At 52.0% G+C, this 25,227-nt stretch overlaps 1 protein-coding gene across 1 annotated transcript in view; it reads left to right on the forward strand.

Annotated features, from left to right (window-relative positions):
- Nucleotides 1–25,227, forward strand: part of POLN (DNA polymerase nu) — a 103,249-nt gene that overhangs the window by 53,509 nt on the left and 24,513 nt on the right. The window contains exons 16-18 of the mRNA XM_037046936.1: nucleotides 16,746–16,803; nucleotides 17,320–17,397; nucleotides 18,211–18,325. Of these exons, the coding sequence (XP_036902831.1) occupies nucleotides 16,746–16,803; nucleotides 17,320–17,397; nucleotides 18,211–18,325 (251 nt within the window). The remainder of the gene's footprint in view (nucleotides 1–16,745; nucleotides 16,804–17,319; nucleotides 17,398–18,210; nucleotides 18,326–25,227) is intronic.

Consider the following 25,227-nt stretch of genomic DNA (forward strand, 5'->3'; position numbering starts at 1 on the left):
CGCGGCACACAGTCTGCACTGCGTCCTGCCATGCTGGCACCGGCCCACGCGTGCACACAGGCAAGCGGGCGACAGTGGAGTGGAACGAGGCTCGGGCTGCCCAGCGCCCCCTGGGCCGGGTGGGAGTGGTGGCGTTCAGTGGGGGACGCCGTTTGAGGACTCTTGAGCCGCCAGCTGTCTCTTGAACATTGAGCCCTTTCCAGGAAGGTCCTGTTTTGAACATCCCCCTTCAGAGAGCAGTTCTGTGCCTCCACCCTGCCTGCGAGGACCATGGGCAGCGCCCCTCCCAGGGGTCCGGTGAGGCTCCAGTGTTACTTCTTCTGCCGCTATTTCAGCTGCACTTTGGGAGGAGGAGCTGTGAGCGTAGCACGCGCGTCCGGCACTAGGCACTACCTTGACCTGGGAGTCCGCGCTGCCTCTGCTGAGAGGCCGCCCCTGCTGGTGGCCATTTAGGCTGCTTTCAGTTGCCATATATTGGCTGCTTTCAAATGCCATATATTGGCTGCGTTTTCTTGAGGATTTCCATAGTGTGAATTCCTAGAGATGGAACTTCTGAGTCAAAATATGTGTTTTTTTAAGACTTTATGTTACTAAATTGTCCTCCAGAAAGAAAGTTATTTACGTTCCCAACTAACCAATGTGTGAGGTGCCGGTGCCTCCATCCTTGCCAGTAAGAGTCTTCGTTGCGCTTACTATTTCCTGGCCCGATTTGTAACTTTCTACTTAAAATAGTCACTCAAGTTTACGTAAGTGACTGCATGAAACAGTCGCTCTTCTGTGACTTGTCTGTTTGTGCCATTTGTCCATGTCCCCGGAGGGTGCGGTTTGTCGCCCAGGTGCAGGGAAGCTCTCTGTTCAGTGAGGGTTGACCCTCTGCAAAACGTTGGATTACTTTCCTCTGCTTTCCTTTGCCCTTTGATTTCTAAAATACATTCTGTTTGCCATACTTAAAGTGGCTTTTTATTTTACAGATAATGTGTGGCCATTGTAAAAAATTCAAATAGTACATCCAAACATAAACAACAACATAAGAGTCACCCGGAAGTGCAGAGCCTGCGGTAACGACCGTGAACCTCGGGGTAGCTGCCCTCTAATGTTTCTCTCCACGTGTGTACCTCACACACACACACGTGGACAGGGTTGCACCCTGCGTGCTGTCAATGACCGGGGACCCTCCATCATCACACCAGCTGGCAGCCCGCACCCTTCAGCCCAGTGCCCTGGTCTCCCACACTGGCAGTCTCAAGTGTGGGCGCCCATGTATTCCTCCAGACGGACTACCAACCTCTCACAGACCGGCGTGCATCCATCCGTGTGTGCACAGGGGCATGTGGTGACCTCGCCACTTAGTTCACAGAAGGAGAGCCTCGTTTTCCCACACCTTGCTTTTCCTCTCACCAGCAGCTTGACGGCTGCTTGCAGGGCCCCTGGCAGGCCCGTTTCACTCTTGTCCAGTGTCTCCTGCGTTTCTCTGCTGAGCTCCGGAGTGGGCGGCAGTTGGCACTGCGCACGTGCGCCCTGGTGTGCTGGTGCTCGCGCTTGGTGGGACACACAGGCAGGTGTGGAACTGCCAGGTCCAAGGGTGTGACATTTGTCCTTTTCGTAGCTGTTCTTAGCTTGGCCTCCAGACACGCTCAGCTCCTGGCGTGGCTCAGAGTGGGTGCGGCCACACCTTCCTGCCGTCTGCCGTGGCTCCCTGGACTGAAGGCCTTGTCATCTGTCTCTACCCACTGTCACCTTAGAATGGCCTTCCTCAGCCCCACATTAATGGGGCCGTCACCCTATTTTCTCACAGAACTCCTGTGTTTTCATTTTCTCACACATTGAACTTGAATCCAGCCACACATATTTAAACAGGTAGTGTGTTGTGTTCCCCAAAGTGCCTGGAGCCTGAAGTGCATTGTTTTTTGTTCCAAGTGCGCAAAATACACTTGAGTAACATTTTTAAAAATCAGATGATAGCTGTTTTTCAACATTTCCAGAAAGCTTGTCTCTCACACACACACATAGGTCCTCCCCAGAGAAAGCGGTTGTTAAAAAGTGCTCTTACCGTGCACTCTTGCAGTCTGCTTCGGGATGGTTTCTAATAATGGGAAAAGGTAAAGTGTTTTTGTCCCTGGTTGGTGCACGTCTTTCCCATGTTTTGACATTTTCGTGAGTTGGTGACAGGTTACAGTTTGTTCTAAGAACTGGGAGAAAATGGTCGGTTGGCTCAGTTGATTCAACTCCTGTCATAGACGCGATGAACTTGTCGGAGTGTTTTTGTGAAAGCCTTTTAAGGCCTTTCTCAGACAATGCCAACACCTGTGTCATCTCGTCCTCAGTGTCTCGTGTGATTTGGGGACTGTCTGCTTTCTCGAGTGCCTGGTAATTTGGGGCCGTGCACTAGGCATTTTGAACATTGTGTTGTGATGGGTCTTGTTTAGGAATCGCATTAAAATGTTGATGTTTTAGGACTTCCGGACAAGATGGAGGCATAGGTGGAAACACTGTGCCTCCTCACACAACCAAGTTTAAAGACAACAAAGTTTTAGTAACAAAAACACAGCCAAAACACAGAAAATTGAACTGTACGGAAGTCCAACAACAACAAACCAGTCAGCCAGACCAGTAAGAGGGGCAGAGTCAGCGGTGGAGCGGGGTTGGGCTGGAAAGATCCACGACCAACCCAGGCGAAAAGGTGGCCGTTGGCGGATCCCAGGCATGGGGTGGCAACAGGCAGACCCAGTGAGGGCGCAAGGCGGCAGACTGACTGTGGGCTCACATTCGTGCGCAGATAAACCAGGCGAAGGAGCGAGCAGTGAGACAGACTGCGCAGGCTAGGGCCCCAGTGATGGGAATTAGAGCCTGAAAGCACCAAGTGGAAAAACTTTCAGGGTCGAGGTGCCGGGAGAGGCTCCCAGGCTCACACAGAGTTTGTTGGAGAGACCCATAGGGTCCTGGAGGGTGCACAGGCCCACACACCCGGGAACCAGCACCAGAAGGGCCCAGTTTGCTTACAGGAAGCAGCAGAGGGGACCGAAATCCGAGAGAGAGCAGAACAAACACCATTGCCCCTCTCTGACCCCGCCCCCACATATAGTGTCACAACCCAGCAACTGGGTCACCCTGCCCTGGTGAACACCTAAGGCTCCGCCCCTCATACATAACAGGCACAAACAGACCAAAACATTATGGCTCAAGAACAGCTCAAAGCCCCAGAGCCAATAATTCGAAGTGACCAAGAGATAGCCAAATTTTCAGATGCACAGTTCAAAACACTGGTGATCAGGATGCTCACAGAACTGGTCAATTTTAGTCACAAATTAGAGGAACACATGAAGGCTAAACTAATTGAAATGAAGGGAAATGCACAGGAAACCAATAGTGATGGAAAGGAAACTGGGACTCAAACCAAGGGAGTGGACCAGAAGGAAGAAAAAAAATGACCAAAAAAGAATGAAGAAACAAGAATTCAAAAAAATGAGGAGAGACTTAGGAACCTCCAGGACATCTTTAAATGATCCAACATCCGAATTATAGGGGTACCAGAAGGGGAAGAGGAAGAGCAACAAGTGGAAAGCTTATTTGAACAAATAATAAAGGAGAACTTCCCCAATCTGGCAAAGGCAATGGACTTCCAGGAAATCCAGGAAGCTCAGAGAGTCCCAAAGAAGTTGGACCCAAGGAGGAACACACCAAGGCACATCATAATTACATTAGCCAAGATTAAAATGAAGGAGAGAATCCTAGAAGCAGCAAGAGATAAGGGGACAGTCACCTACAAAGGAGTTCCCATCAGACTGTCAGCGGATTTCTCAAAAGAGACCTTACAGGCAAGAAGGGGCTGGAAAGAAGTATTCCAAGTCATGAAATCCAAAGACCTACAACCAAGATTGCTCTATCCAGCAAAGTTTTCATTTAGAATGGAAGGGCAGGTAAAGTGCTTCTCAGATAAGGTTAAGTTCAAGGAGTTCATCATCACCAAGCCCTTATTATATGAAATGTTAAAGGGACTTATCTAAGAAAAAGAAGATAAAAAATATGAACAGTGAAAGGACAGCAAACTCACAGTTATTAACAACCACACCTAAAACAAAAGCAAACCAAGAGGACAGCTAGATCAGGAGCAGAACCATAGAAATGAAGATCACATGGAGGGTTAGCAACAGGGGAGTGGGGGGAGGAGAAGGGGGGAGAAGGTGCAGAGAATAAGTAGCATAGACGGTGGGTAGAAAATAGACAGGGGGGAGGGCAAGAATAGTAGGGGAAATATAGAATCTAAAGAACTTGTGACACATGGACATAAACTAAAGGAGGGGAATGTGGGGGAGGGGTGTGCAGGGTGGAGGGGAATGAAGTGGGGGAAATGGGACAACTGTAATGGCATAATCAATAAAATATATTTTTAAAAAACGTTGATGTTTTTGTTTTACTGGGCAATCCACCCGGTTAGGTTCAGGCTGCAAGCTGTGACCTGCGTTCCATGAGCACTGGTTCCAACATATGTTCAGGTTCCAAAGCACCTACAGGCTGTCCCCTACAGGCTGATTCGAATGTCCCCAAATGATAGCCGCCCAGTGGCCAGTCTGGGAACCAAGCTGTGATCCATCTGTCCCTTCAGTTCTGAAGTCTTGGGTATGTTGTGTAGGGCAACAGCTCCCCGTGTGCAGCCCCAGGCTGAGTCCAGTGATTCACAAACAACACCAAGATGCCAGGCTCCTCCCTGTCCACAGGGAGCCCGGTCAGCACCGTAGCCTCACCACGCTACAGGGTTGTCCTTGTGACAGCATCTTTGAGCTCTGCTCTCTTAGCAACTTTCAGATGCTGGGGGGCACAGAGACAGGCTTACAGTTGCTGGTGTGGAAACACCCCAATGATTAATAAGTCACAATGCAAGGATGAAGCCTGTTCCACGCACTCACAGCTGCAAGCCTGCCTTGGCCCCACCCTGCACACAGCACGGTGTCATCTGTAGCAGTTGTCACGCGGCGCCTGACACCCCAGGGCTGCCTCACTCTGTTTTCACCGGGAGTGTGACTCTTCCCACACTGTCCTTTTTAGGAAGCAGCTTGCTTATTCTGGGTCTTTCGTGTTTTTATTGGGACTTCATGCATAATCAGCTTTTAAATTTCTACCAAAAGGTCTGCTGAGTTTTGCATTGGGATTACATTGAGTCTAGAACTCAATTTAGGGAGATTCACATTTTAACAATATCTCGTCTGCCATCTCTTTAGAAGGGCAGACTCTCTTGGCAAGGTTTTGTAGTTTTCAGGGCACAGGTCTTTTTTAGCATTAAGTGTTCTATTTTAAGATTTTATTTATTTATCTTTTAGAGGGAAAGGGAAGGAGAGAAGGAGAGAAATATCAATGTATGGTTGCCTTTCATGAGTCCCCTGCTGGGAACTGGCCTGCAACCCAGGCATGTGCCCTGACCAGGAATCGAATTGCAATCGTCTGGTTCGCAGGCCCACGCTCAATCCACTGGGCTACACCAGCCAGGGCTAAGTGTTCTTGTTTTGGTACTGTTGTGAATCGAACTGTTTCTATTCTGAAGTGTTCATTGCTAGTACATAGATATACACCTGATTTTTATATTTTGATTTTGCATCGCAGAACCTCAGTTCTAGTAGCTTTTCTTTGTAGTTTCCGTCTGGTTTTCTGCGTAGATGGTCATGCCATATGTGAGTAAAAGAAGTGTTAGTTCTTCCTGTCTAAGTTGGACTTCTTTTGTTGGTTTTTCTTGCATGGTTGTGCTGGCCAGGACACTCTGCACCACGTCGAGCAGAGGTGGTGAGGGCGGGCGTCCTGTCCTGTCTCGTTGCTGGTCTGAGGGGCATGCACTTGGTTTCGTCGGCGAGAAGGCTGTGAGCTGCGGGTTCTATATCAGCACCTTAACCAGCTCCAGGGGTTCCCTTCAAGTAACAATTTGCTGAGCTTGTATCTGGATGTTGGATTTTGTCCAAAAAATATTTTTTGCATCTATTGAGATGGTCATACGGTTTTTCCTCCTAAATTTGTTTATATAGTGGATTACACTGATAGGTTTTCCTATGTTAAGCCAATTCTGCATTCCTGGAATAAAGCCCATTTGGTCTTGATGTTTATCCTTTATATGTGTGTGTGTGTGTGTTTGGTTTAGATTTGCTAAAATTTTGTTCAGAATTTTTGCATCTGTTTTAGCGATGGGCATTGTTTATTAGTTTTCTTTCATTGTTGTGTCTTTGTCTGGTCTTGGTAGCAGATTAATGCTAACCTTAAATAGTGAATTGAACATATTCCCTCCTCTTCAGGTTTGTGGAAGAATTTCTGTAGAATTGTTTTCGTTTCCTCCATAATTAGTAGAATTTACTATTGAAACCGTCTGAGCCTGGAAGCTTCTCTGTGGGAAGTTTACTCCCTGACCATTCCGTGTGCCTTCGGTTATGGGTCGAAGGGTCTCTAACTCCCATTCAGCTCAAGGCGGCCGGTAGTGCTGTCCCGCCTGCCGTATTCTTCAAGGTTTTCTGTGTGACTCTCAGGCGCTCGAGTCTCCATCCACAGTGCAGAGTTGTCCTCTGCCACTTGCAGGCTTAGCTCGTCCATCTCCTTGTAGGTTTTGCTTCCTGGACTTGAAGCTCTTTTGTTTGGGACCAAACCACTAAGGACTGTGGTGTCCTATTATTTCTGTGAAATGACCTTCTTTAATCCATGATAATATTTACTCAAATCTGTTTTGTGTAATATAAAAATATAAATTTAAAATAAAACACATTATACATAAATTCATAAACAATGAAAATGTCATCCACCGTTAGTGTTAAAACAGCCACTGCTGTTTTATTGGGACTAGTGTCGGTGTGGCGTCTCCCAGCATTGTACTTGCATCTTTACATGTAAAGCACGTTTACCGTAGGGAGCATGTCACTGGTCTGGTTTGCGTTCATCCCGACAGCCTCTGCCTCTTCGGGGATCTCGGTCCATTTACGTGCGTCCGTTTACAGGTTTGGGCCAAAGCTGTCTTGCTCTTTGTGTCTGTTTATCCCGACTGTTCTCGGTCCCCTTTCCCTCTTCTTCTGCCTGCTTTTGGGTTCACTGAGTTTTTTGTTTGTTTTTTTTGTTTTGTTTTTAAATATTTTATTTATTTATGTAGAGGGGAAGGAGAGAGAGAAACATCAATGTATGGTTGCCTTTTATGCATCCCCTGCTGGGAGTTGACCTGCAGGGAACCAGCCTGCAACCCAAGCATGTGCCCTGACTGGGAATCGAACTGCAATCCTCTGGTTCGCAGACCTGTGCTCAATCCACTGAGCTACACCAGCCAGGGCTGTTTGGTTTTTTTTTAAAGATAGATAGAACTATAATTTCTATTTATTTATTTGTTTGTCTGTTTATTTATTTATTCATAATTGTGGTTCAAAAACAGTTNCTGGTCTGGTTTGCGTTCATCCCGACAGCCTCTGCCTCTTCGGGGATCTCGGTCCATTTACGTGCGTCCGTTTACAGGTTTGGGCCAAAGCTGTCTTGCTCTTTGTGTCTGTTTATCCCGACTGTTCTCGGTCCCCTTTCCCTCTTCTTCTGCCTGCTTTTGGGTTCACTGAGTTTTTTGTTTGTTTTTTTTTGTTTTGTTTTTAAATATTTTATTTATTTATGTAGAGGGGAAGGAGAGAGAGAAACATCAATGTATGGTTGCCTTTTATGCGTCCCCTGCTGGGAGTTGACCTGCAGGGAACCAGCCTGCAACCCAAGCATGTGCCCTAACTGGGAATCGAACCGCAATCCTCTGGTTCGCAGACCTGTGCTCAATCCACTGAGCTACACCAGCCAGGGCTGTTTGGTTTTTTTTTAAAGATAGATAGAACTATAATTTCTATTTCTTTATTTGTTTGTCTGTTTATTTATTTATTCATAATTGTGGTTCAAAAACAGTTTTCTTTCTTTTACTCCCAGCCCAGCCCACCCACCTACCCAGTGGAGTCACTGGGTTTTGGTGGTCCTCGTCAGTCTTTTCGGTGTGCCGGCAGGGACTGCTCTGTCATCCTGGAGGCTGGCTTAGCAGATGCAGCCCTGGGCTTTCACCTGTCACAGCCTGTCTTCGGACTCCGGGCCACAGCACCAGCCGTCACTCCCGGGCCTTCGTGCTGTCCTCATCACGCATCTTACTCTGTAGTGCGGTTCGCATTCTGCAGCCTACTGTTTCCTTCCGCCTGCATCTGCTTCGTAGGTTGAAACCCCAAGGAAAGCTGTGTGGGCGTGGCCACGCCAGCGCCCCGCCCCCTCGTGCCCCTGGCGATTCCCGGCAGCTCCTTTTTCCCTCGGGCCCTACAGGAAGGGCCTCTGGCAGTGAAGTCTGCCAGCTTCTGTGCGTCCGAAAATGCTTTTATTTCACCTCTGTTTCTGAAAGTTCTTCCTGTGAGGCAGCAGGTTCTCGGCCGAAATTTTTTTCTTTCCACTTTGAAGACGTTGCTTTACTCACGTTGTTTCTGAGAAGAAAGCTACCGTCCTCTGCAGCTTTCTCTCTCTCTGAAATGTGTCTTTTTCTCTGGCTGTTATTTGTTTGTTTCTTATAATCACTCGTTTTGAAGTATGTGATTACGATGCACCTTGGTGTAGTTTTTTCATCTTCCTGTGTTTGAGGCTCACTGAGTTGGAAGTTACTCATTCGCGTCCTGCACTGCTCCTCCTGTTGTCCCCTTTAGACACCCACTTGAACTTGTCCCGCAGTTCACCGAGACTCATTTTTCTTCTTTCCCTGGGATGTTTTTTTCCTGTTTCAATGTGGGCAGTTTCTGTTACTGTCCTATAGTTCACTCATCTTTTGTCACCTTCAATCCAGTGTCAATCCCACTGAGTGTGCTTTCTTATTAAACATGGTAGTTTTCATTTCTAGAAATTCAGCTTGGATTTTTTTGTCATTGCTACCTCTACTTAGTTTTTTCCAATATTTTGGATGCAGTTGTAATAACTGTTTTTCTGTTTTACTGTCCTTGTCTGTACTTCCAACCCCTGCGTCCACTACAGGTCAGGGTATTGTCATTATGAATCTATTTCCCTGCTTCTTTGCATGCCTGGTACTTATGGTTTGGGGGTCGGATGTTGCAGATTTTACATGGCCAGGTCATGGACCCTTGTGTATTCCTGTGAGGATTCCTGGGCTTTCTTCTGGGACGAGCTAAGTTTCCTGGGAGCAGATTGTTGCTTTCTGGCCTTGCTTTTATGATGTGTGAGGCAGGTCTGAGAAGTGCTTTGTCTCATGCGGCTCATGAGCGCCTGCTCCCAAAACAAGGCCTTCCTGCGCACCCTGCCTGCTGTCCCACGAATCGGGACCTTTCGGAGAGTGAGATGCTCCTGGCCCGTGGGAGTGTCCTGCCCCATTTTCTAATCCCTTTGGACGGGCTTTCCCGGGCCTTCGGTCATTTCCTCCCACGGATCCCTGATCCGTTCTCTGCCAGGTACCCGTCTCTCTGCTGGGTTTGAGAAGGGGGTCGCTGCACAGACCATCTGTGTTTTGTCAGGGTGAGACGGCAGCACTTGTTTTCAAATGCCCACAGTCCGAGTGGGCATAGAAGCTCCCATCCACTAGTTTTCAATCCGGCCCAAGCCCGGCATTCTTCATGCCTCTCAGCACTGAGCGGCGCACATGTCAGCATCTGCTTTACCGAGCCTCGGTCTGGCATCCTGTGCATCCTTTTCAGGCGGCCCCTGCACTTGCTCTGTCGGGGGGCTCACTGCAGCGCTTGCCTGCCCGTGCACTTCGGTTTCCTCCCTGGAGTGGGAGGTCCATGAGGGCCAAACCCATCCTGCCTGCCTCACTGACGTATGTCCAGGTGCAGCTCGGTGCCGGGGCCGTGGTGGTACTGGGCACCTACTGAACACAGGACTGGCTGTGTGGGCCAGTCTGATTGGAGGGAGAGCGAGGAAGGGGGTCGACAGAGGGAGAAAGAGGAGAGAGAGAGGAAGGGGGTTTGTTGTTCCACTTATTCACGTGTTTGTTGGTCGATTCTTGTTTGTGCCCTGCCTGGGGATCGAACCCACAGCCTTGGTGCATCAGGATGATGCTCTAACCTGCCGAGCTTCCCAGCCAGGGCCAGTGGGATCCACCCCTGAGCTATTCACCCACCTCCCGAAGTCACCTGGCTTGGGGTCATCATCCAGAGAACAGCGTGCTGATGGGACAGGCCCCACCCCTTCTCTGTGCCGGGCTGTCGAGCTGTCGTGCTCCTCACGCTGGTCACCAGTTGGTCAGGAAGGCTCTTGTTTGCCTGAATTTTCCTCTCCGGGGACTCGGCCATGTTCCAGTGTGTGCCCCTCAGCCCTGCTTTTGTCTTTGCTCTGAGAACTAGCGTGCGCCCTTTCGCCTTCTCCTGGGAAAGCACAGGGCCTTTGTTCTTCCTTCCCCTGCCCAGGCCACATTCTTAGCCCGGCCTCATCATCCAATACCTGCTTATCAGGTGCGGCTTCGACACCCCTTCTAAGGTTTCCACGGGGACAAGGCCACTTTTTGTCGCATCCTGTCTCACTGCAGCGCCACCCAGGGCGCTGGCTCCCTCACCAGCCCTTGTCGTCAAAATGTCTGACCTTTCCCATGGGCTCCCATCAGCTCTCAGTCCCCTCTGCTCAGTCAGCCCCTTCTGACATTTTAAAAATGTTTTCTGTAATGTCAGTTTGAGAATATATTGACTGGAAATGTTAAAATCCAAGCATTATTTAGATGGATTTTTGCTTTGTGTATTTTTCCCCTTCGTTGTCTTTACTTTTCTAACCATCTGTGCAATATTTTGTTAGCATGTTTGGTATCTGAGTCGGAGCCAAGTTGAGACTTTTGTCCTGTTAGGTTGGTGCTTCGATGTAGTTTGTGACACCGTGACCTTTCGTGCTCCCCTCCCCTTCGAGCCATCCTCCTGTTCCCTCTGTTTAGATCGCCTTTTTCTGCCCCTCGCACCCCAGGCACACGCTCCTCCAGCCCAGCCTGCGTCTGCTCGCTGCCCGTTACCTCTCACCCCCGGGGCCTTTCCCCGACCCAGCCCTCCCGCCCGCGGAGGTCGGGTGCGCGCCCTTTTCCTGTGAGGCAGGTGCATTTTCCCAAGTGCGTTCTTCTCAAATCACTCCCCCCCTTAGCCCAACCAACTTCCGTGTTTATCGTCCATTTTAACATGTTTCCTTACATAATAGGTGGGATCTTGCACTGTTTCCAAACTTTGTGTGAATGGTGCCATGTTGTATTCACACACCCCTGCAGCTTGCTGTCTTCGCCCAGCGTTAGGTTTGGAAACCCGCCCCAGTGGACAGGGCCACTCCAGTCCCTGCGCCCCAGCGCCCGTGCGGCCCCTCGCCGTACACGCGTGCTGGACGGTCTCTCCTCCGTCTCTGCGGAGATGAGGCTGCAGGGAGAACAACGCTGTGATGTGTGCCGGGGGCATGTGCACACCTCTGCAGCGTGTCCGCGGTGTGGCCTGGCCGTGGAGCATGCCGGCCGGCCGCTTTCTGAGTCACCCCCAGACGGGGCCCACTCCCGCGCTCACCCACACTCGCCAGGGCTCTGGCTGCCCCGCACACGCTGCTGCCCCGCACGTGCCGCCGCTCCGGGGCTTCCAGACGGTGTGTTTTTCGCCACTTTGATGAGTGCGAGTTCCTCTCTTACTGTGGCTTAATTGGCATTTCTTTTGTTACTAATGAGAGTGAGTATATTTTCATTATTACTGGTCATTTGGCTTTCTTCAGGGACATGCCTGTTGATCTCCTTAGCCCATTTCAGTTTAGTGGTTTGTGTTTCATCGGTTGCAGAAGTTCTTCCTATGTGGTGGACACCGCCTTTCGTTTGCTCGTGTGAACATCTTCTCCCGTCTGTGTGCGCGTGTTTGCGTTTCCTTCCACGCCCTGGTCTGTGTCTCTGAGTTACAGACGTTTTCTTCTTTAGTGTTGTCGGGTTCGCACTCTTTTCTGTCTGGTTTGTACTCTCTTGTGTCTTGTTCAAGGGATCTCTCCTTACTTGGACATCGTAAAGCTTCTCTGATTTTCTTTGAATAGTTCTGGGTCGCACTGTTTATATTGGGCCCACAGTCCATGCCCCCCGCCCCCCGCCTCGGGGTGTGCTTTTGTGTAGACGGGAGGTAGAGATCCGATTAGTTTTCCATTCGGGTGACTGCTCGTTGTAACTGTTGTCCTTGTAGGTTCTTACCCTGATAGTTGACAGTAATCCGTAACGCCTCAGTCCCCTACCAACTCTGATAAACGCATGGGCCTGTTCCTGGGCCCTCGGGCCCGTGCCCTTGGTTCACTTCTGCGCCGCACACGGCGCAGTCTGTGGCAGTTTCACTGTGGCCATGCAGGCCCAGGGCTGGGGACCCTCTGCGCCCCTCGCACCAGGCCTCGCTGTCCTTCTCCCGCAGGCTCTTGGAGCCGCCTCGACATTTCACCCCAGAGACGCACAGTGTCTGCCGTACGATAGGCAGTCACTACATGTTCCTGGAGGAACGAGTGATACTGGGGACTTAAACTTGAGTTTTGAGTGTTAAGTGTAGCCAGCGTGTCACTGGGAAGAAAGCAGTCGCGGCAGCTCTTACAGCTTGTGTTCATGTGGCAGAGGGGCTTCCTCCGCTAGTTTATGGGGCGTGTAGATGTTGGCAGCTTGGACGCTGCGTGTGTGCGGTTTGCTGGCCTCAGGGCCCCGGGCCAGCCCAGCTGTGCCCCCGTTCCTCAGCTCTCGTCCTCAGCCTCCCCCCAGGCCGTGGGGATGCCTCCTTTGTCCCTCTGCAGTGGGAATGAGTTCGTCTCTCTGTGCAGCTTTCAGGAGCGTAGGAGGACACATCTTCCACTGCCACCCTCAGCAGGCGTCTTCCTGCACCTGCCTGGGATAGCCTCCTGCCCCTGCCCGCCTCCTGCCCCAGCCCCTGCCCACTCATTCATCCCTTCATTCCACAGACACCGGCTGAGCCCTTCCTGCGTGCCTGGCTGTCCCGGTGGAGTCGGGGCAGGGGGGAGACCACAGACCCACTAAATGAGTCATGATGTGGGCGATGTTAAAATGTGGAAAACGGAGTCAGGGCCGGGGACTGACAGAGGCAGTGACCACCAGACGAAAGCTTTAAGGAGGTGAGGGAGCAGGCCCCACGACGTCAGAAGAGAGGCACCCCAGGAGAGGTGAGCTGGTGCGTGCCCAGGCCATCGGGGTGGTCACAGGACCCCAACCCCATGCTGGGCGGGGCGCACGCTGTCCCGGGGCTCCGAGCACAAGTGCGCGGCGGCCACCCTGTGGGGCAGGTCTGTGCGGCCCCTGCTCTGCTCCCTGCACCAGCTGTCCTTCCTGTCTTCCTGCTGCCTTCCGTTTCACCCGTTTCTTTTTCCAACATGGTCTTAAGAAAAAGCGATTTCGGGAAGCATCTGGCGCTGTCTGACGGGACTCGGCAGGCAGCAGAGCCCTGGTTTTAGGCAGACCGGAGTTTGAATCCCAGCCCAGGGATGTCACTAGCCATGTGACACTAGCAAGTTATCTAACACCTGGGAACCTCAGTTTTCTCATCCATGAAATGATAAAAATCATGCGTCTTTGCTAGGTTATATGAAAATTATTTCTTTTTCATTTCATTGCTCAACTCTCTGTGGATTGCTCCTGTGTGCTAGGAAGGCCGTAGGTGCCAAGCACGGGGGTGACACCACGGGAGTGACACCACAGGACCGGCGGGCTCCTGGGCACCTGTGTCTGCGGCAGCGTAGTGAGTCCGTTGTCCCTCACTACCCTGTGCACCCTGAGGAGGGCACCCTTGCGGCCTAGGAGGGTGCAGCTGCGGGTCTCCACATGCAGGTCAGGACTAGTGGAGTCGGTGTCTAGAGGCCAGCAGTGACCCTCCTGATGGTCACTGCCCCCCAGTGGAGATACAGCTGCCCTCTCTGTTCCCACCGCCTCCCCAGAAGTGTGGCTGACGCCCAGTCGCAGGCAGGGCCCAGTGGAAGGGCAGGAGCGTCCTCCTGGTACTTTTTTTCTGGAACAATTGATTAACAATTGAAGTCAATCAATTTTATGGGTGTTCTAGTTTGGGGTATCGTTCATTTACCTCTTCTGCTTTTCTCTTTTTAATGTCATTCATTTTAACTACTTACTACTTTTCTGTTACTTACATTGGAATTAATTCACCTTTTTTTTTTCAGTTTCACAAGGTTATAAGCTTAGATAGTTGATCTGAGAGCTTTCTTCTTGTCCAGGTGCTGCTTGAGCTGCGTCCCATACATTTTAGTTCTGTGTTTTCTTCTGCCTTTGGCTCAATGCATTTTCTAAGTTCCCTTGAGAATCTTGCTTTGACTCTTGGCTTAGGCAGTGTGTCATTAATGTCCAGATATTTGGGAATTTTCTAGATACCTTTCTGGTACTGATTTGCAGTTTGATTCCACTGTGGTCAGAGAACATGCTATGTGTGAAGGCTCGTTCTAGGGCCTGGGCACGGTCCACCCCGAGCGGCGTACGCGGTGCACTTGACGGAGTGCGTGCGAGGCTCTGGAAAGGGCAGTGAGGGGAGGCTGGTCGACAGTGCCGTGCTGCTCGAACCTTCCCCACTCCCTGCTGGCTGTACTCTTACATGTCTGCGGAGCCCTGGCCTCAGCGGCTGGACCTCTGAGTGTCCTCGCGTGGTTTGTCTGGGCTCCGGTTCCCCCTCTTCTCCCTTTGCAGGCTCCTGAGTTCTGCCGCCAGGTGGCCACTCACTTAGAATTGTTCCAGGCCCTTCGTAGAGGGACCTTTAACCATCACGTCACTTTCTCTTTGCACAGGGTGAGTCCCGTCTTCAGAAGTCCCCTCGTCTCCTGCTGACGGTGCAGCCACTTACGTCTCTTTCAATTGGTGTTTTCACGGTGTATCTTTTTCCTCTAATTTACCATCAGCCACTCCAAGTCATATTCAAAGTGGATTTCTTTTAGACAGCAAATAGTTGGATCTTATGTTTGTGTAATCTAACAAAATCTGCCTTTGGTGTGTTTAAAGAATTTAAATTTAATGTAATTATCAGTACGGCTGTTTGGGGGTCTACCATTTTACTTTTTCATTTGTTCATTCTGTTTTCTGTTCCTCTGTTCCCTCCCTCCTGCCTTCCTTTGAGTTACTGAATATTTTTTAGAATTTCTTTTCAATGTGTACATTGGGTTTTGGGCTAAATCTCTTTGTCTGGTGTTTTTAGTGATTGCTATGGTAATTACAGTATATATATCAATTCTAATGTATTTTTAGGTTTTACCACTTCAAGTAAGTCGTAAAGCATTTTTGAAAGCCAGTGACATACACTGATAGGTCAGATCGTGTCTACAAGCTGTGAACATCCCCAGAAAGTGTGATGACTTGGGCTTTAGGGGTTACAACCGTTTCAAAGCACTTGAACGCGAACATGGTATTTTGCACTTGCTCAGGTGTTGACTCTCTTGTTCCTTCTTCCTCCATGAAGCTCTCGGTTGACTTTGCAGACGTTTCCCCACGGCCTGAGGGCTCACGGAAGCCCTTCCTTCAGAGCAGGTGCCCTGGCGGCGGGGTCTCTCGTGCCCTCCCTTCCGTGGTGAGAGAGAGCCGGAGCAGGCGGTTCTTTCCTCCCAGCCCGCCGTGCCCCCACCCCCGCTGCTTCCGGGATTGGGTCTCAGCCTTCTGGCTTTAGCAGTTTGGGGGTGATGTTTCCAGTCCCGATTGTCTTTCAGTTTATCCTATTTAGAGTTTTCAGCTTCTTGAGTCTGAAATACATTTCTTTCACTAAACTGGGGGGTTTTTGAGCCATTATTTCTTTAAGTAATTTTTCTGCCCAATTGTCTGTTTTCTTTTTCAGGGGCTCAAATAACACAATGATGTCGTTCCTTTGGTACCCACCCCACAGGTCCCGCAGGCTCGGTTTGCTTCCCCCCAAGACTTCTCCCCTTTACACGGGACGTTTTCTGCGGATTGATCTTCAGGTTCCCTGGCTCTCTGTCTGTTCCACCTCTGCTCTGTTGCGAGCCTGCTGTGTGCACGGGCAGTATGTGTTGGAAGGCCCATTGATTCTAATGTCCAGAGGACTCGAGAGCCACTAGCTTTGCACCTACAGGCCTCTGTGTCCTCACCTCAAAGAGTGAGGGTGACCACACCTGCTCGCCACGGCCCAGGGCTGCCGGTCATCTGGGGTGGCATCTGGGGTGCTCAGCAGTTTTCACAGTAGCGCATGTGACCAAATCCAGGGAGACGAGGCCAGCCGATGCACAAGGAGCTGCACCACTGGGCAACACCGGGCGCCACCACTCATGGCGCTGCCAGGGTCCAGGGGCTGGCACACCTACATTCCCCGGGTTTGAGTGTGAACACAGCTAGAGGCCAGCACTCGGTGTGTGTGGCTGTGGCCCATTGCTCTCGTCCCGACCTGTGATGGTACCTGATGAACAGTCCCCAGGCGCTTTCAGGGGGTACTGACATGTTTTCCATCAGCCACGGGGCCGGAGCCAAGTGCCCAGGGCACCAGAGGAGAGGTGGTCAGGGCGGAGAGACCAGAACTTTCATCTTCACAGATGCTGTTACAGGAAAATGAAAATACAGATCTCACCAAGGTCTGCGTGTAGCATATGATATGGGAATTTTCAGGTTAACTCAGCCGAGGAGCCGCCGTGTGTGACGGGGCCCACTGGGGCCGCAGGCCAGGCCACAGCAACACGCGCCTGCCCTCGCTGAGAATGCGAAGCGGCGTGGGCTGTATTGTTAATGTTTAATAAAACGGATGCATTTCAAATTTCTGTAAATGTACAGATTAACTTGGAAGTAAATCTTTTAGCCGAGGCTATTCTCTTATTAACAGAACATCCAAGGAATCTCCAAGCACCCAATTCAGATGACTAAACCTCAGGATTACAGAGGTAACGCATTTCTGTCTACTTTGCTGGAGTCCTGGGTGACTTTTCTTGAAGACCCGCAGCCTTTGTGAGTGGGCTCCTGCTGCTCCCCAAGCTCTCCTCCCAGTCTGCCTGGCCAGGAGCCCAGCGCACATGGAAGAACAGAGCACAGCTCACGCCATGCAGCCCCGCCCTTGCAGCAGCTGCAAGTGGGGGCTGATGGGAGTTATGCAGGGATGGCGGCTCCCCTTCGACCTTCTCCCCCGCCCCCCCCCCCCGCCGCAACCTCCCAATAATAGAAAAGCACCTGTAGAGGTGGCTTTTATTAGTCTGAAAGTTACTGGAAATGTTTGCACAAGCGGGCTTTCTCTTAAGCTACCTCACTGTCATCCAGCTGGGTGCATTCTGAAAACCTACTCAGACGTGTCCGGAATCCGGACCCCTCTGACTTGAGGATGGCGGTACAATTACTATGTGTGAGGGGCAGCTGTGGGTGAGCTCATGGCCACGCTCACCCCATGTCCTGCACTCACCCCTCAGGGGCAGAGGAGGACACCCTCACAATCGCCCCGAGGACCATGTTCGTCGCAGCCGAGGGACACAGCTTCCTGGCAGCAGGTACGGGCGGACCAGGGCAGAGGCGCTACATGTCCTCGGAGCTCATGTATGCGCTTTGCACCATTAAAATATTTAGAAATTGAGAGTCATTCAAAGGAACTTACACAACTTACTTTGTGAAATAAACCCAGAGGCAAATAGTTATATGAGGCAAAGAGTTCTTGTGCGCATTAAACAAGTACACTCTGCGCCCAGCGCCCCTCACTTCACCACACCCAGATGGCAAGTTCCTACCCCAGCCTGCTCAGCCTGCCCCTCCGGCCAGCCATGCGGGCTGCTCTGCGGGCCCCCAGCTGGAGTCCTCATTTCCAGATGGTGCCTCGCGCCTTCCCTGGCCTCCTCTGTGCCTTTGCTCAGATATCACGGTCTTTATGAGGCACGCACCCACCCCCATCACAGCAGCACGTTTCTGCACCTGGCATCTCCTGGACCTCCGCCTATCCCTCCGTGCCTTGTCTCACCTGCCACACTCCCTGACACACAGGGAGACCTCCCCAAGCAAAGGGGCTGCTGCCCGCTTTATTCGCCACCACTGCCTGGCACACAGTAAGCCCTTTCTGAAATTCTGATGTTCAGAATGAACGGAGGCATGGATGCAGCCCTCCAGAGGCAGAGCCGGCCTCACGGAAGGCCGAGGGGTCTCTGGGACTTGCAGCCACGGTATGGTCAGTGGCCCTGCTGACCCAGGACCCCGGCAGAGGGGCGGAGGTGTGGACCCTGTTGCTGAGGTGCGAGCGGGGGCCGAGGCGTGAGTAGCAACAAGGAGGGACGTTGTTGGTGGGTTCTGAATCAACGCAAAGCTCTTTCTCACAGACTTTTCGCAGATTGAATTGCGCATTCTTGCACACTTATCCGGGGACCCAGAACTTCTGAAGTTATTCCAGGAACCTGAAAGAGATGATGTGTTTTCTACCCTGACTTCGCAGTGGTAAGACATGTGAGCTCACAATAGTATCAGATCTGCAGGAATGCCTGCATTTCAAAAGCCTGAAGTTATTCCAAGGCTATTTTCATAAGAAAGAAATAATATTTTTCTCTAGAGGTTAATCTTTTTGAAACTGAGAGTAGATAAGTAGGTGCCAAGGGTTTCCTGAATGTGAAAACCGAGAGTGCCTAACCACTAGAACGGGGGTGCACTGCGGAAGAATGTAGTAACAAATACTGGAAAAATTGAAAGTGCAAGTCACGAGTTCCCTCCAGGTGACCCGCAGCGTGAAGAGCACAGAGCCTGGGTGGCAGTCACCCTGCTGCCCCACCCCCACCGGGTGGGCCCGGAGCACTGTGGGCTGCACGTGACAATCCTGCCCACAGTGACTCACCCTCAAGATAGCCCTAGAGGAGGTGGCCTCAGGGGCCGAGGGGCAGAGCCTGCCCTTCTTCCCCAGTCTGTGTTAGGGCGCCGGCTTCTCCTGGTCTCGAAACCCCTGCTGCCTGCCTCCAACCCAGGAGGTAGAGGGAGGGTGCGGGCTCCCCTCCTACACCCTGGCTTTGGTGGGGCGAGCCTGCTACGGACGACAGACCGCTGCACCTCGCTTTCCAGAGCCAGGGCGGCAGCTGGCAGAGCTGGGAGAGGGGCTAGTGGAGGGGCCGCTCTAGAACAGAGGGGTACAGTCACAATGTCTCCCCAGGACCAGGTTCGTCACTGCCTGGAGCAGAGTCAGGCTCGGCTACAAGGAAGCAGAGCAGCTGTGGGGGGCTGCGGGCCAGCTCTTGGGAAGGTCCCTGCTCCCTCTTCTGGGTCTCCTCACCCTCTGAGCCTGGCATCACCCCCTGACCCCCTGCAGGAGTGACACTGGAAATGACGCCCCTCGAGGGCTGCTCCGCTGCGGTCTCCACCCCTGCCCTCCCCTCCCTCCGCCCTCACCCTGGGTCACTGTCGCCATCTGCTGTGAAGGCCTGTGAGCTGTGTGAGGGCAGGGCCACCTCCTTCGGCCCAGCGCACTTGCTGGCCTCTGCCCCTCACTGCCCCCCACCCTCTCCAGCCACCGGGCTGGTCCAGGCACACATCCCACCCAGGCCTCTCCCTCCCATGGGCTTGGGAAGCTTTCCCCAAATGTCCACGTGGCTCATCCCTCACCAGTGCAGCGGTTATCCGCACATCCACGAGGTTTTGCAGTCGCCGCCACTGTCTAGTTCTAGAACATCTCCATCACCCCAAAGAGCACCCCGTGTCCACCAGCCATCACCCCCTATTCGTTCCCCCCATGGAAACCACTGACCTGCTTCCTTTCTCTACGTCTCTGTTCTGCACATTTCATGTTAATGGAGTGACACCATATGTGGCCTTTGGTGTCTGGCTGCTTTCACTGAACATGCTGTTTACAGGGTCAGCCACGCTGTTCCACAGATCAGCACCTCCCTCCTTTCTGTGGCCGAGTGACATTCCACCGTGCGGAGTGATGCGTCTGGGCACCCCAGGGTATGGAAGCAGACGGCGTTTCCCTTGTTACCCGTTTGTCAGTTTGTGGACGTTTGGCTTCTTCCCATCTTTTGGCTCTTAGGAGTAATAGTGCCCTGAACATTTGTGTGCGAGTTTTTGTGTGGACGTAGGTTTTCATTTCAGTTGGATACATACCGAGGAGAGGAATTGCTGAGTCACATAGTAATTCCATGTTGTTGGTTTCTGTTGTGGGGAAATAGCGTGCCATAAAATTAACCATTTTGGCCCCGGCCAGGTAGCTCAGTCGGTCGGAGCCGTTGTCTTCAAGCATCAGAGCTGCGGGTTGGTCTGAGGTCCGGAGACAACCAGTAAGTGTGTGAAGGAGCAACGGCTCGCTGCGCCTCTCGCTTGCTCGCTCAATCTCTTCTTCCCTCCCTCGTTCCCTCTCTCTCTAAAATCAACAAATTAAAAAAAATTACCATCTTAGTCACTTTAAAATGTACAGTACAGTGGTAAGTATGTTTTATGTTTTTGTGGAACTGCTGCACTAGTTTCCAGAATAACCCTACCATGTAATGCTCCCACAAATAGAGCTGACTCCGTGCATACGCTCAACACTTTTTATTACCTGTCTTTTTTACTCTGGCTATCCCGGTGGGCGTGAGGTGCTATGTCATTGTGGCTTGGACTTGCATGTCCCTGATGACTGCAACTTTTCAGCATCTGTCTCCTCCTGTGTTCGCCGCTTATTCTTGCTCTCTGTCTTTCTTGTTACACCTGGAACAAAAGTGCACCCTGGGGTGTTTTGCTTACCTCGGATTTTTCTGTGCTTCCTCCCATAAGATGTCCTTCTGTTTGCCTTCCCCTCCAGTTAGGATATAAGGCAGCACTGAATTTTAAAGGTGTGCAGTCGAGTTGCTAACACTCCTGCCCTATCTCCGGAGGTATGGGAAGTCTTAGAAGACAGTTTTTGCCTAGGCAGAAAGAGTATTTTGCTTATTTGGTTCATCTTGAGCTCTGTTGCCATCTCAGTGCTTTGATGGAACAGCGCCCTGGACATCCGCCTGCAGAGGGTGTGAGAGGGTCTGTTTATGAGTCAAGGTGACTGCTCCGATCGCCGAGCATGTCCTTTGTTCAGTGGGCCCCAAGCTACTTTGGCTGTTGCTAACTAAGTGTTAACAGCAAAACATTTTTGTCAGTGTATGAGACAAAGGATGCAGCCAAAGCAGTGCCAAGAGGGAAATGTATAGCCCTGAACAGTCATGTTAAAAATGAGGAAAGATCTCAATTTATCCATGAAGCCAGTCTTACCCTGATACCTGAAACAGACAAAGAGAGTGAAATTAAATAAGACAAACCTCAGAACTTGGAATCAAAGCCCTCAACAAAATATTAGCAAACTAAATCCAACTGTATCTAAAAGTAATTCTACAGTGTGTCCCGGTGGTACTTGCTCCAGGTGTGCAAGCCTGGTTGTGTGTTTGAAAATCAGTCTAACACACCACATGATCACAGTAAAGAATAAAAACAATGTGATTATATCAGTTGACCCAGACAAAGCATTTGATAAAATTCAGCAACCACTTATGGTAAAAATTCTCAGGAAGTTAGAAAGAGTACAACCACAACTAAGTAAAGAACATCTTAAAAAATACCTATAGCTAAGAGCGTATTTAATTGTGAAAGTCTGACTGGTTCTCCCTAAGATCAGGAATAACCTATTAATATTGAATATTGAAGTTCTAGCCATCGATTAAGGCAAGAAAAAGAAACAAATGGTATACATATTAGAAAGGAAGAAAGAAAACTATCTTTATTTGAAGGTAACACCATTGTCTATACAGAAAGTCCCAAATCATACAGAAGAAAAAAGTTAACTTCTAGAACTGACATACAAGTTCAGCAAGGTCATGAGACACAGTATCAACACAGAAGTCAATTACATTTCTATAAGCTGACAATGAACATGCAGAAACCGAAATTAAAAATGCAACACCATTTACGGTCGCTCCAAAGATAAGGCAATACCCGAGTGTTCAATTAACAAAGTATGTGCGGGTCGCGGTGTCTAAAACCGCAAGGTGCTGATGGAAGCAACCCGCGGTCCAGTGAACGGAGAGGCCTCCTGCGCTCCTGGCATTGAACACTCGACGGCGTCAGTGGGTCGGTTTTCCCTGAAACGCTCCGCAGGTTTACTGCATCCCCTATCAAAACCCAAGCACATCTTAGAGTAGACAAGCTGGTTCTGAAATCTGTGTGAAGCGGCACAGCCTGGAAGGGCTCAAATGATCTCGACAGAGAAAAAGGTGGGAGGAGTCGCTGCCCGATCCTGAGACAGTGTGGAGCCACCGAGAGAGTGTGGCGCTGGCGGAGGAGCGGACACAGACCAGCGGGACTGAAAAGAGAAGCTGGAAACAGACCCACGCAGGTACACTCGATGGGTTTTTGAAAAGGCTTCGGATATCAGGCGGAGAATAATTCTCTTCAGACTCGTGTTCGGCTGCTCACCCACGAAGCCAGCTTGAGAAGTCCGTGTCCACACCGGCTGTTGTTTGTCTGTCCTGCACTTTATTAGCTCGTGCCCGAGGTCTGTCGGGGAGAAGGCCAGCCATCGTTAATGTAATGGGGACGGTCTGCGAGATGTCGACACCCCGGCGGCCAAGGAGAGCAGGCTGCAGTGTGCGCGTGCACAGCGACACCTCCGCTGTGCCAGCCGCCGGGGCAGCTTTCTCCCCAGCGATCACGGCCCATCTGTCTGACGAGATGGCTTTCTGAAAGTTTCACAAAACGCAATAAAAATGCAATCCTTGCAGCTGTGCGTTCGGCTCGACATTTTCAGGCCGAGATTCGAAGAAGAGTTTTCCGCTGCAGAATGCCTATGTTTTCCTCCCACTTAACACTTTCCGGTGCTCTCCTGAGATGTTCTCTCTAAGGCAGTCGCGTTCCAGTGTGTTGCCGGCCACCCCTCTGGGAAGGTGGTCCTTCTCTGTCCAGTAGCTGTCAGACCTGGACACGTGATTTGCTCTGGTCCGTAAAACATAAGCAAAAGTGGCATGTGGCCTTCCTAAGCTGAGGCTTCACGAAAGTGCACATGGTGTCCCCTGACCTCTCCTGTCAGCACGGCTGGCCCCCCGGGAGAGGCCATGCTGTGACACCATGTGGCAGGTGGCAGAGACGTGATGGGATGTGGCGAGGAGGAGAAACCAGCCGTACTTGCTGTGGGCAGTGACCCTGGGGGGACACTGTCACAGCCCCCTTGTCCTGCCGCAAGACATGCAGGTCTCGGGGCCAGAAGTAAGAGGCTGCTGACATGAACCCTGACCCACGTGACTTCTGGGATGACCCTGACCCACGTGACTTCCAGGGTGCGGGGCAGGCAGTGAGGCGGTGTTTACTGGAAGATGGCATTTGGCAAGTGGTGTAACATTTGGCGACACTGTCTCCTGTGATCACTTGCAAGGCAAGTAACATCCTAACGATGCTGAGGCTGTAGGCAGACTGGGCCAGCAGACGCTGGACCATGCTCTGGTTGCTGCGGCCACAGGGTACAAGGTCCTCCGATGGAAGCAAGCTCAGGCCGAGGCTGTTGGCGTCACTTGCCCCAGTCCCACGGTGGCATGTGAGCACCACAGTCCATGTGCAGACAGTTTGTTTTTCTATTTTTCAAGATTTTATGTATTTAGAGGGGAAGGGGAGGAGAGAGGGAGAGAAATACCAATGTGTGGTTGCCTCTCCTGCATCCCCTGCTGGGAACTGGTCTGCAACCCAGGCATGTGCCCTGACTGGGAATCGAACCCTGATCCTTTGGTTCACAGGCCTGCGTGCAATCCACTGAGCTACACCAGCCATGGCTTCATGTGCCAACAGTTTAATTCTAGAGTAGCAGCTCCTGACCCTGGGCCTCCGGGAGTTGGCACCCGACCTCTTTCTCGCCACCTGTGGCTGTCAGAGTCCCCTCCCGGGGTTCCCCATCTGACTTAGTGCCCCTTTGCAGAGATTCAGCAGAGCTACAGGAGGGGGGCCAGGCCCTCAGTCCCGACCCTGCAGCCTGGGGAGTGCAGGGGGAGCCCAGCGGAGCCGGGGCTGTGGCATTGAGGTCGCAGAGCCCACAGGAGGCACAGGGGCACTTGGGCCCCCTTCCTCCCACACTCTGCCATCAGCGTTGTCCCTGTCCGCCTAAGCCAGGGAAAGCTAGTGGCTACTAGGACCGGCTGTGGAGTCCTGTCCCTCGGGACACAGGGCGGCGCAGGGCTTTGGGAGGCCGCACACAGAAACCGGCATCAGGGAGTAGAAGGCAGAGCCCCAGCTGTGTTCTGACAAAACTGGGTTGGAGAGTGGGCGGCTCCCGGAGGGGGTGGGCGGTGGGGCATGGGGAGCAAAGGCCCTCAGCCCTCGCGTGGGGAGCACTGCAGGTGTGAAGGCGAGAGCAGGTGGGAGGAGGGTAGGACGTCTCTGGGTGGAGGTCCTGAGCACCAGGCCAGCCGTTCCAGTTCTCAGCAGCAGGGTCCCCAGCTGTCCCACTCAGCAGGTCCACAGGGGGCCGGCTTGACTCCTCCCTTCCTGCCTCCCACACCTGATTCCAGCCTGGCCTGCACTCCCTCCTCTCCCGGTGCCCCCTTCCCCTGCTGTTGTGGCAACTTCCCAACGGCCCCACTGCAGAGTTCCCCTTGTGCCTCCCCACTGACTCCACCCGATCTCACTGCGATGCAGTCTGAATGCGTGACCCCACTGGGCCTTCACTGGCTGATAGCACTTGCCCCAGAGCCAGCCGGCCATGGCCACTGGGCGGGACTGCCACAGTGCCCTGTGGGACTCGGGAACAGAGAAGTTGCTGTCGTGCTGCTGCTCACGAGGGCGGGCGTCGATCGCCTGGGACAGAGCAACAGCGTCCCCAGGGAAGGTGGTGACTGCTGCTGGGGAAACCCTGGGAGTCAGCTAAAGAAAACTCACCGCTGGGGCCTGGGGGGACAAGGCGGTGAGCCAGGCAGAAGGCAAACGGAGGGAGGCGGGGGCGGTGGGAAAGGCACGGCACCTGGGGCAGCGGATGACCGAGTGCGAGGTCCAGACGGAGAGAAGGTGGAGAAGCACGGACACCACGACCGAAAAACTCCGTTTTATCGAGCTGCCACTCTCCGCCATGGATTCCTCCGTGCAGGCAGAGAATGAGCTTGTAGCTACACGAGCTAGCCTGCTGTTCACGGTGCAGAATGATCCGTCCTCATCGGGGAAATTTTGAAGAGGAGCAGTAAGGAAGCCCAAGCCTTACCAGGCCCTCAGCTGTGTTACAAAGGTGCCGCTCGGAATCATTGTGTGGACGCAACATGGAATAGAGCGATGGTAAAAAACTACCTCCAAAAGTGGACCGACACACTCGGGAATTCACGCACGGGAAGAGAGACGCTAGCCCCGCGGCAGACTCTGGCGGGGTTTGCTGGGCACGCGGCAGAGAG

This window comes from Sturnira hondurensis, unplaced genomic scaffold, assembly GCF_014824575.4.
Source record: "Sturnira hondurensis isolate 20B ecotype Veracruz unplaced genomic scaffold, ASM1482457v3 Scaffold0000780, whole genome shotgun sequence".
Classification (NCBI taxonomy): Eukaryota; Metazoa; Chordata; class Mammalia; order Chiroptera; family Phyllostomidae; genus Sturnira; species Sturnira hondurensis.